Source organism: Lupinus angustifolius, chromosome LG08, assembly GCF_001865875.1.
Source record: "Lupinus angustifolius cultivar Tanjil chromosome LG08, LupAngTanjil_v1.0, whole genome shotgun sequence".
In the NCBI taxonomy this organism is placed as follows: Eukaryota; Viridiplantae; Streptophyta; class Magnoliopsida; order Fabales; family Fabaceae; genus Lupinus; species Lupinus angustifolius.
Window position 1 is genome coordinate 11,898,574 of NC_032016.1, and position 10,909 is coordinate 11,909,482.

Consider the following 10,909-nt stretch of genomic DNA (forward strand, 5'->3'; position numbering starts at 1 on the left):
ATGATCATATGTTAAGCTACTGCAATATTGAAATTATCTTTATTTCAATAAATATTGGCATCTTCTTATTAGTGATGGCAAAGGGTGATGAACTAAAGGAGAAGCTTTTACATAAGCAAAGTGATTTAGAAGAGATTGCTGAAGATGAAGAATCACTTTGGAAAAGGGTATGGGAAGAAAGCAAGAAAATGTGGCTTGTAGCTGGTGCTGCTATATTCTTCAGGTTTTCAATTTTTGGTATCACTGTAGTTAATCAAGCTTTCATTGGTCACATTGGTTCTATGGAACTTGCTGCTTATGCAGTTGTAATGACTCTCCTAGTGAGGTTTGCCCTTGGATTATTGGTAATTGTTCCTACCTTATCTTGTTTCATTTACTTTATCGATTTCTGAGGAAATTACATCGACACCCTTCTTATTTTAAAAGTTACACATACTTTCTCTAACACTGTCTCAATGTAATTTCAATTTATAAGAGGTAAGAGTTATAATCCTTTCCATTACTCGAGAGGGAAGTACTGTGGAAAACCAAAGAAAAAGCAAAATGCAGTTATACTTTATCCTTTTATCTATAGTGAAATTATATTTCTACGAACAAAAACAAAACTTCCCTCTCCAGTAGGGAGGAAGGAGGATCCTTGTTCAAAGGGTACGTGTAATGATAATTGTATCTTAGAGAAAGTGAACGTAACTTTTAAAACAAGAAGAGTGTCAAATATAAGTTAAATCCGAAATGATTTCGGTATAATCTCCCCTTAATCACAAGAAGAGTGTGAATTGCAGCTTGGTATGTCTAGTGCATTGGGAACTCTATGTGGGCAAGCATATGGAGCAAAACAATATAACATGCTTGGACTACATCTACAAAGATCATGGATAGTGTTGTTAGTAGCTTCAACCATACTTCTTCCTATTTTCATATTTACCACCCCAATTTTGAAGGCTCTAGGGCAAGAAGAAAGTATTGTCAAAGAAGCAGGACACATTTCTCTATGGTCAATAGGAGTGGTATATGGTTATAGCATTTCATTTACATGCCAAATATTCCTACAAGTACAAAGCAAGAACATGATAGTTTCATATCTAGCTGCAGCTTCACTAGTGATTCATGTTATTTTGTCATGGCTTTTGACTGTTAAGTTCAAGTTTGAGGTAAATGGTGCAATGGGATCAACAGTTGTGGCATATTGGTTATCAAATTTGGGCCAGGTTTTGTATATATTGTATAAATGTCCTGAGACATGGTATGGTTTCTCCTCTTCTGCATTCAAAGATCTTTGGGCTGTTACCAAGCTTTCACTCTCATCTGGAGTTATGTTATGGTAAGATATTAAGCATGTTATTATCAAGATTGAAAAAAAATCAATTTTGGGTTTACTGCTTTTTTTTCTTTTCTAAAAGTATTAAGTATATGATATAGCTTCATGCATTGTTAGTAATGTTAGAATATATTGATATGCTATTTATAATGGTAGAATAATGAAAATAAGAAAATAACTTTTAGAAGTATGAAATTTTTGTATAAGTTGAAGTAAGACAAAGTATATGAGTTATAGGTTTAGGAAGATGCAAACAAAGTCTATTGTAGAGGTGGAAACCAAATATCAAACCAGATCATAAATCACTAGGTTAACTATTTTCAGTGAATTATACAATAACATAGAGAAATTGATGCTGATATAAATCATAGGACTTCAAGTGGGATGGATAAAATGATAGAGATTTTCAAGTGTTATTATATGCGATAAAAAAATATTACTCAAACTTAAGATGAAGTTTTACTATACAACTATACATCTCACAATGTTAAATGAACTGAATGTTAAACAATAAAATGTCAATAAGAGAATAAATTAATGTACCTAATAAATTATTTTGGATTAAGTTTATTAGAGATTACTCTTGCACATAATTCAGTGGTGACCTATACTCTTATATAATTAGATTTATTTATTTATTATATAAAAATAGACACCAAGAAAATGATGTAACAGAAAGACATATAACTAACATAAAACTATGTTCCTTTTACAGTCTTGAGATGTGGTACTACACAATCTTGATTCTTCTTACAGGGAATTTGGAGGGAGCAGAAATTTCCCTTGGTGCTTTGTCCATATGGTAACTTATCTCATTCTATCATTACCACTTTTAATTTTGTGTTTACATTTTATAGGTAAAATTAACCACTATCTTAGTCCCTTAATTTGTATTATTTTTTAATTTGTTTCTTCAACTTTTTATCTCATTTTGATCTCAACTTTATTTACATTCTCATGTTAATTTTTCTAACAATTTGTCCTATGGTGATTGTATTAAATATTTTTTTTTGCAGCCTCAACATCAATGGATGGGGATTGGTGATAGCCATGGGTTTCTGTACTGCTGCTAGGTACTGTTTTGTCATTAAAATATTTCCTTTTCCTCTACATTTAAAATAGGACTTAGCAATCCAAAATGGAAAAATTAAGAAATTTATTAGGAAAATAAATAAATGAACCAAAACAAAAATATGGAAATTTAAGGAATAAAATGTGATGATTTTGTTTAAAAACATAGTTATCAAATTAACTCAACAATGCTAAAAATCATATATTAGCTCATCCTAGTATCTCAGATTATGTTTATTAACCACCCATATAATTTGTATCTCTAAGAGTAACAACTTTCAGATTTATAACTGAAATTGTTTTATAAATCTCAGTTATAAATCTGAAAGTTCCCACCAAGTTTTCGAATAACCCATTATAATTCCTTAACACTAGTTAGAAAAGTGCATAATTGTTGCAAAATATATTTCACCTTAAGCTCTTTTTTATAGTAATTTTAAGAGGAGGTATATATTTAAGTTGTACATAACTTTTAAGGCACATATCACTTGTAGAAGTTGATATTGTTTTCATTCAATTCATAAGTGATTATGATGAAAATAAATCATGCTTACTTAATTATATTTTATTCAAAGAAATACAATACTTTATAATGTTCATTAATTAAGAACTTGGATTAATAATTTATAGTGTTCGAGTGTCCAATGAGCTTGGAAGAGGGAGTGCAAAAGCAGTGAAATTCTCCATTTGGATAACAGTTCTCACATCACTTGCTATTGGAATTGTGTTTTTCTTTATCATCATATTCCTCAAAGAAAAACTTGCTTACATTTTCACTACAAGTCCTGAAGTGGTTGAAGCAGCTAGTGATTTATCATCTTTGCTTGCAATCTCCATGCTGTTAAATACTGTTCAACCTGTTCTATCTGGTAATTTCTACAATTTTTTTTATTGTCCTAAAGTTTAATATAAAAAGGGTAAATGATAATGTTTTGTGTACAACTCAATTAAATAATATATTTACATAACCTTCTGTTTTGGAAAAGGAAGGAGAGATATGGTTGAAAAGATATCTCGGATCTCCTATCTTGTTTCATATATTGTCATGTGCAATTAAAAATATGTCATGACAATTATAAATTTTAAACCTTTATTATTATTTTAGTTGCTTTATTATCATTAGTACGAAATAATATACGAGATAAAATCTGAAACATTATATATCTGTTTAGATATACATGGCTTTATTTTTTTTTTGATATATTGAATACTTTATTTCTTAAATAACATTGTTTTTATTTTCAGTTAACTAGTTTAGTTAATAATTAAAACTATTATCTTGTACTTATTTAATATTCTTGTTATCAAAAAACAAGTTGCAGTGTAATTTTTTTACACCTGACAATCTTTCTTAATAAATATCGTTCTTAAGAATTAAATATTGATTTTGTACAATACCCTTTGATTGGAGGGGGTCATACCCTGGTTTATCAAAACAAGTTTTGCTGACAAATTTTATTGTTTTATGCAAGTAATTTCACTACAATGAGAACACATTTGTCATAAACTACTCATGTATGTTTCAATAATTTTAATCTTCTTTTGTTTAAAGAGAATTAATATATAACGATATTATGATCATAGGAGTTGCTGTTGGAGCTGGGTTGCAAGGAATTGTAGCATATGTAAACATAGCCAGTTATTATATAATTGGTATTCCTTTTGGAATATTGATTGGATTCTACTTTGATTTGAAAGTCAAGGTTGTTATTTATTCTATCCTTTTCACTATCTTATCAAACCATAGATTAAAAATAAGTGATTAATTGCATGTAACTTTTTTGCAGGGTGTTTGGCTTGGGATGTTGTTTGGAACATTTGTTCAAACCATAGTGCTTATTATCATCACTTCGAGAACTGACTGGGATCAACAGGTAATTAACATATTTCTCTTTTTCCACCTTTTTTTCTAAGGAAAAATAGTATTAATAAAAGTGCAAGGGTTGCTTACTCATATATAATTGATGGACTAAAGATACTTAACATCTGTTTACGAGTTGATTTTTGGAGGGGAAATAAGGAAATATGAATGATTGAGAGCTATGAAATACATTAGTGAGATGACTCTCAAAACTTTCATTTATTTTCCTTCACCTTTAAAAATCAACTCGAAAATAAACCCTTAAGAAATCAATCATACAAGTCATTGTGCAAAAGTAAAAGGATGAGATCGAACATTAGATGAAAACTTAATCCATGATCTAATTTAATTAATTTCATAACATATATACATGTAGCTCATCTTATCCCGCTAGAAATCGAATTGTTCTTCATTAGCCAAATAGACCATAAAGTTAAAAAACCAAAATAGTCTCCATAAATAAACACCTTTTCTATTCCTACATAAGGCTAGTTGAAGGTTTAACATATCTATCCAAAAGTAGAACCATTCCCAAACATTTGAACTAAGTTACAAAAATGTGATCCATGGAATCAATAAATTGTGAACAAAAGACACATTTCATACCCTCTTCCATTTGAAAAAGATTCCTCTTTTGAAATTATTTTTAGTTGCATCCTCCCCCGAAAAAGTTTGTTTGTGAGTTGGTTCTAGAGAGTAATAGAGAAAAGAAAAAGGATCGAGAGCCATGAAATATATATGTGAGAGGACTTGATGTTTTCCATTTTCACTCATTTTCATCCAAAACTTAAATACATAAGCCCTAGATGATGCTGATTCCATTTTCAATGGTCATTTGAGCTACATCTACATGAAAAGTCTGAAGCACTTAATACAAGTTTAAAGCCAAATGTTGCTCCCAAGCAAACAAATATATACCTCACTGAAATTCACCTTTCCTAAATCCTTCCACCATTAATGAGAACCTAAGTTTGAATTTCCTTAGGCAACCCAATATCATACTTAGAATTAATAACTATGACCTATAAGCATTTGGTCTCAACTAGCCATTTCCACTTGCATTTACTCAGTACTGTTTCCATGAGGTTAGATTTTTAAGTACAACTCTTCCTTTGTTTTTTTCCGGGTAGACATCTGCTATCCCAAGAAATGTACCACTTTATGTATTGCTATTTGTGATTGGTTAGAAAAACACTTAATTATTAAATTTATAATTTAAATATATTTTTCAACCAATCACAAACAAAATCACATGGAGTTTTAGTTTAGTACATGGAAAAAAACAAAAGACAAAAGCAAAAAACTACGGCAGCGGAATCATATTTTTCCTTGTGGAACGGTAGATGTGCTCCATCTTTTTCCTAGTGTCTATACATTTTTTACTCCACCTATTTTTGAAATTGATTTTATATGTTTAGGTGAAGAATATATAGAATTTAAAAGTTGCATTTGGATATTAATTACAGGTAGAAAAAGCAAAAAATCGCCTTAACAAATTCGGTGGGGTGGAGAACTCAGAGATAACAAGTAGCGGAACAAGTATCTAGTTTATGTCTTTAGTTGCTGAATGAAAAATCCATCGGAAAATAAAGTTGCTGAATGAAAACCAAAACAAAATATAATATGGTTTCGTTTTTAATAATGCAATTCTCCTTCTTGCTTATCATTTTTATTATTATAATCACTAAAACAAACGAGTTTTTATTTGGTTATTTTAATTTCAGGTGTTAAAATTCCTCACTAAAATGGGTCATCTTATTTATATGTAACATAACCCTCCTTTTTATACTTTTGCCAATTTTATTAAAAAAAAACTTATTTATTTATCAACTAAATATCTATTTTGATTCTTCAGAATTTTTGAGTCTACTCAAAATTGAAAAGCCAAAATGATAAAAAAATATCAAATGTAAGTCAAAATAATTTTTTTTAATAATTTTTTATGACATATAATAAGAAATATAATGTTTAATAATCCACATTTACGATATTTGAATATGAGTTTGGATAATTATTTTATCAGAATCAAATTGATATATAGAAATTTATAAATATGAAAGTGAATATTCATTCTTTTTTATTTTATTTTTGTTGGTGTGCACCAAACAAGTCCTTCTAACAAGATACTTGAAAATTAATTCTTTTGGAAACAAGTGGAGTGATACAAAGGAAGGGTGGTATTTTGGTACAAAGAAAAAGAATGAAGTGAGAGAGGTTTTGTTAAACATAAGGTATACTTGAAAGAAAAATATAAAGTAGAGGGGCCATGCAATTAGCAAAATTAGATGGTGCAAAGCAGCACCCAACAATCAAATCAGTGCTAATAAAACCCTGTCCATACTCATGTCTTCATGAACAACTAAAAGGGTTTATTTTCAGAAGAAAAAAATGATTATTTACTTTTCCTAAGTTTTGCATTATAAAACTTATTCCATACAATTGTTGCAAAACTCATTGGTTAAAAGTGTGATTTTTTATTTATTTTGAGTTCTCTTTTTTCCCATAAAGATAGTAATTGTAGATGTTTGTTAATTAGACTCGGTTCATTATGGAATAACAAGAATTTGATCTACTGATGTAAGGCTCCACTAAATTCCAAAGGTTGAGAGTTCGATTCCTGGGAGCGATACTTGTTGGGAGGGGTAGTCACAAATGCCAAAAATAATTAATTCCTTACTAAAAAAGGTGAAGGGATACTCTTAGTAATACTAAAAAATAGTTCATTATGGAAGAATTCAAAATATAGCTATGTCTTAAACCAATATGTCTTGACTTTCCATTATACACTTTGCTATATGCTTTTGAAAGCATAGACTGACTGACACAATGTATAATTACTTGTGTCACTCGCTTTGGCCAAATATGTATCTCATACAATAAGTTTTTTTGTAATTCAACCACTTTACTACCCGCAGCTTGAACAACAAATTATACAGTCATAATAGAGTCGGTTATGCAAGTTTGTTTTTTTGAACCCCAAGACGCTGCACCTCCATCAAGGTTGAAGATCCATCCACTCGTGGAAGCATGATCTTCAACATAAGTTACCCAACTAGCATTTTATATTCTTTTATAATTGAAGGATATTCATTATTGTAGGTGAAATGATAGTTAATTGATCATTTCAAGTACAAATGATTCCATCAATATATGATTTTATAATTATCACATGTGTGTATATAATCTTACCAAGTAATAATTTCTTTTTGGGCCAATTAATACTCACATGGATACATGCACACTAACATTCAACATTTATTATGAACACTATACTAGAAATGTTACTTTAGCAACTTTTTGCTTTAATTAGTTTACTTCAAATGTTGAATAATTTTATAATTTGCAAGAGATAGCCAACTTATTTGAATTTTGATTCAAAAACTTAATCCAAAACAATATTTATTTTCATACTATATAAACTATTCTAGAGATAAATAACAACACCTGAAATTATAGTTTTATGGTAAGGTTCATTTCTTTCTGTCACAAGATCCTACTTTCAAATCCCAATAATGTCATTTTTAATTTCTAACACAATCATTAAATCATGTTTAAACACCTGAACAATGTAAGTAACAACCAATAGTTGTCTTGTTGACAATATGAAACATGACATGTGTGTTCAAAAATTAAATTTAAGCGGTAGATTATTTAACTCAAGCTTCGCGAAATTGTCCAAATATGGACAAGTTGTTTCAACCTAAAAACATTATATTTCATAATATTATTATTTTCCTCAAATACAGATTTGAAACCATATTTATTAAGTAAAAGTACAAAAATCAAGTTCTTCCTAACTTTAGGAACATAAAACACTTCTTTAAGAGTGAGTGTCTTTCCCGAGGTGAATTCATCTCTACTGTTCCTTTTCCTTGGACAGTTGAGGCATTTCCCATGTAAAAAACACACTCATCTTCTTTATCAATGATCTTCAATAATTCTTTGTTTTTGCACACATGGCGGGTAGCACCAAAGTCTATCCACCAAGAATCAACATATTTTATCATGCTGAGTTCAGAAATGATAATAACAAGATTATCTTTTACTTCACTTGAATTCTTTTCCATGTTCTTCTTTTTCAAGAACCTGCACTCATTTTTAAAGTGTCATAGTTTTCCACAATGGAAACAACTTGCTTTCTTTTTCTTAATTTTGTGTCATTAACATTATGATTACCATGAGACTTATCAAAATCTCGATTTCTTTTCTTGGAAATTTTCATTGAATTTCCTTCTTCCATTACATTGACCTTTTCATGAGCAATTTGGTTTTTAATATCATCTTGTTTTCGATACTCTTATTCTAAACGAAATTGATTACCCAATTGCTCAAGAGATATGTTATATTTCTTATGATTCATGGTTCTTTTGAAATCTTTCCATGAAGAAGGGAGCTTGTCAATTATGGAGGATACAATAATAATTTCATCCTTATGCATGTTATGTTGTTTGTAGTTATTGAGAATATGTTCAATTTCATGCATTTGTTCCATAACATATCGATTGTCTACCATTTTATAATTATTGAAATGAGAAACAAGAAACTTCTTACTTGTTGTATCCTCTTGCATATATTTTGATTCTAACTTCACCCATAGATCATTTGTAGAATGACAATTTTGATAAATATCGAACAATGAGTCTGACATACCATTGTTCTGCTTTGGATGTGACTCATGCATATATAGTCATCACTGTCTCATTTTTGTCTATCTCTTGTTTTTGCAATTGTTTCTTCTTCCTTCTTTAATGGCCTTGTGGTTTTAAGGATATATACCACTTCTAAAGCTGTAAGAAGGAATTTCGTCTTCTTTTGTCAGAAGATAAGTTGCCTCCATTAGATTTTTTCAATTTTACAAAACCATAAGTCATTTCTTTGAGTGATGCAACCATTAATACAAATTGAACCTAAAGAATGTGAGAAAACTTGATTGATGGAAAAATGTTGCACTACTTGAATAAATGAGTAGTTGATGGATATGCACGTAGAAATCTCCAAAGCTTGTTTTACCACACTAACCTTTAGGTTCGATTGACTCCCACCAATTTAAGTATATTGGATGAAAATGAGATAAAAAGTGAATCCCCTTCAGAATAATTTGGAAAACATTCACATGTTTTGCACAAACATAATAAACTTATCTTTCAATAGTATTTTAAAAACTTATGTTCCTATACTTCTCTCATGCATTAGAGAAATGAAGGATGATTTCTAGAGATGAAAATTTTGTTGGGAGATCTTCATCCATGAGTTACCACATTCCTCCATGGGCTAAGTGAAAGAAGCATATAAGTGGGTTTGACACCACATCTTGACCCAAAACCTTAAGGCATTAGGTCTATAGGTCCATCCACTTATATGCTCTTTAACTCATCCATTTTGCTCAATATGAGACTTCTTCATTCACACTTGGAATCCCAACATCTCCCCCTCAAGTGTGAGTTCTCCTTCGATTATTGGATACACCAGAGCTCACCTCTCTATCTACTTGCACCGCCGTTGGCTTATCCTTTCATCAATAGAACACGTCACCTTGAGCTCTCGTCAGGAAGACTTTTGACACAAGGATCCTTCATGGATCTACCGACCACTTGTCGCTTCAATACTCCATTGAGCCATCGAACCATCGGCTCTGATATCACTTGTCGTGAGATCTTCATCTATGGTTTATAACATTCCTCCATGGGCTAAGTGAAATAAGCATAGAACTGGGTTTGACACCACATCTTGACCCAAAACCTTAAGACATTAGCTCTATGGTCCATCTACTTATATTCTCAGGGTGATGGTCTGTATGTGAAAGGGAGTCAATCGTGTGAGAGGAGACAAGGCAGATGAGGTCATGTTAAAGGGAAAAGACCAAATTCCAGGAGCAGAACACCAATAGAGTGCTATAAGTGCAAACAGAGTGGGCATTACAAAAAGGATTGTCCCAATGAATGGAGTCCTAGCAAGCAAGTGGGGAAAGATTGAGTATCTACATCTACAAATGTTGCACAAAAAGATGACTTTGGTTACAACAGTGAAATTGATATACTATTTGTATCATCAAATCATAGTACAGATGAATGGATACTTGAAACTGGTTGTTCCCACCACATGACGCCAAACAGAGAATGATTCACCACATATAGGGAAAACAATTTTGGTTTCGTGAATCTTAGAAATAATAAAGCATGTTGAATTATTAGTGTGGGAGAAATCAGAATTGTGATGGATGATGGTGTAGTGAAGACATTATATGAGGTTAGGCACATACCAGATTTGAAGAAGAATTTGGTTTCTTTGGAGACATTGAAGACCAAAGGATAGTGATATTATTCGAGTATGCAAAGGTGCTCTGACTGTGATGAAGAGTAAAATGACTGCAGGGAACACTAAAAAGTTGTTAGGGAGAACAGTTGTAGGTGGAGTTGCTGGAGTGGCTGAAGAGATGTCAGTAGGTTCAGACGATGGTGCTACAAAATTATGGCACATGCGTTTGGGACATATGTGTGTGTGTGGCATGACAGAACTATGCAAAAGAGGACTGTTGAGGGGAGTCAAAAATTGCAAGCTATATTTGTACAATTATTGTGTGCTTAGGAAACAAACACGAGTTAGTTTCAAGGCTGGCCAACACAGGACTCGAGGCATTCTAGATTATGTCCACACTGATG

General features: G+C 31.1%; 1 protein-coding gene across 1 annotated transcript; it reads left to right on the forward strand.

Moving 5' to 3' along the window:
* LOC109353725 (protein DETOXIFICATION 21-like) lies at positions 1–5,926 on the forward strand. Its single transcript, XM_019596084.1, has 8 exons — positions 1–344; positions 783–1,321; positions 2,034–2,120; positions 2,335–2,391; positions 3,020–3,258; positions 3,974–4,092; positions 4,177–4,263; positions 5,717–5,926. The coding sequence occupies exons 1-8, from the start codon at positions 9–11 to the stop codon at positions 5,795–5,797; spliced, it is 1,545 nt and encodes a 514-aa protein (XP_019451629.1). The 5' UTR covers positions 1–8; the 3' UTR covers positions 5,798–5,926.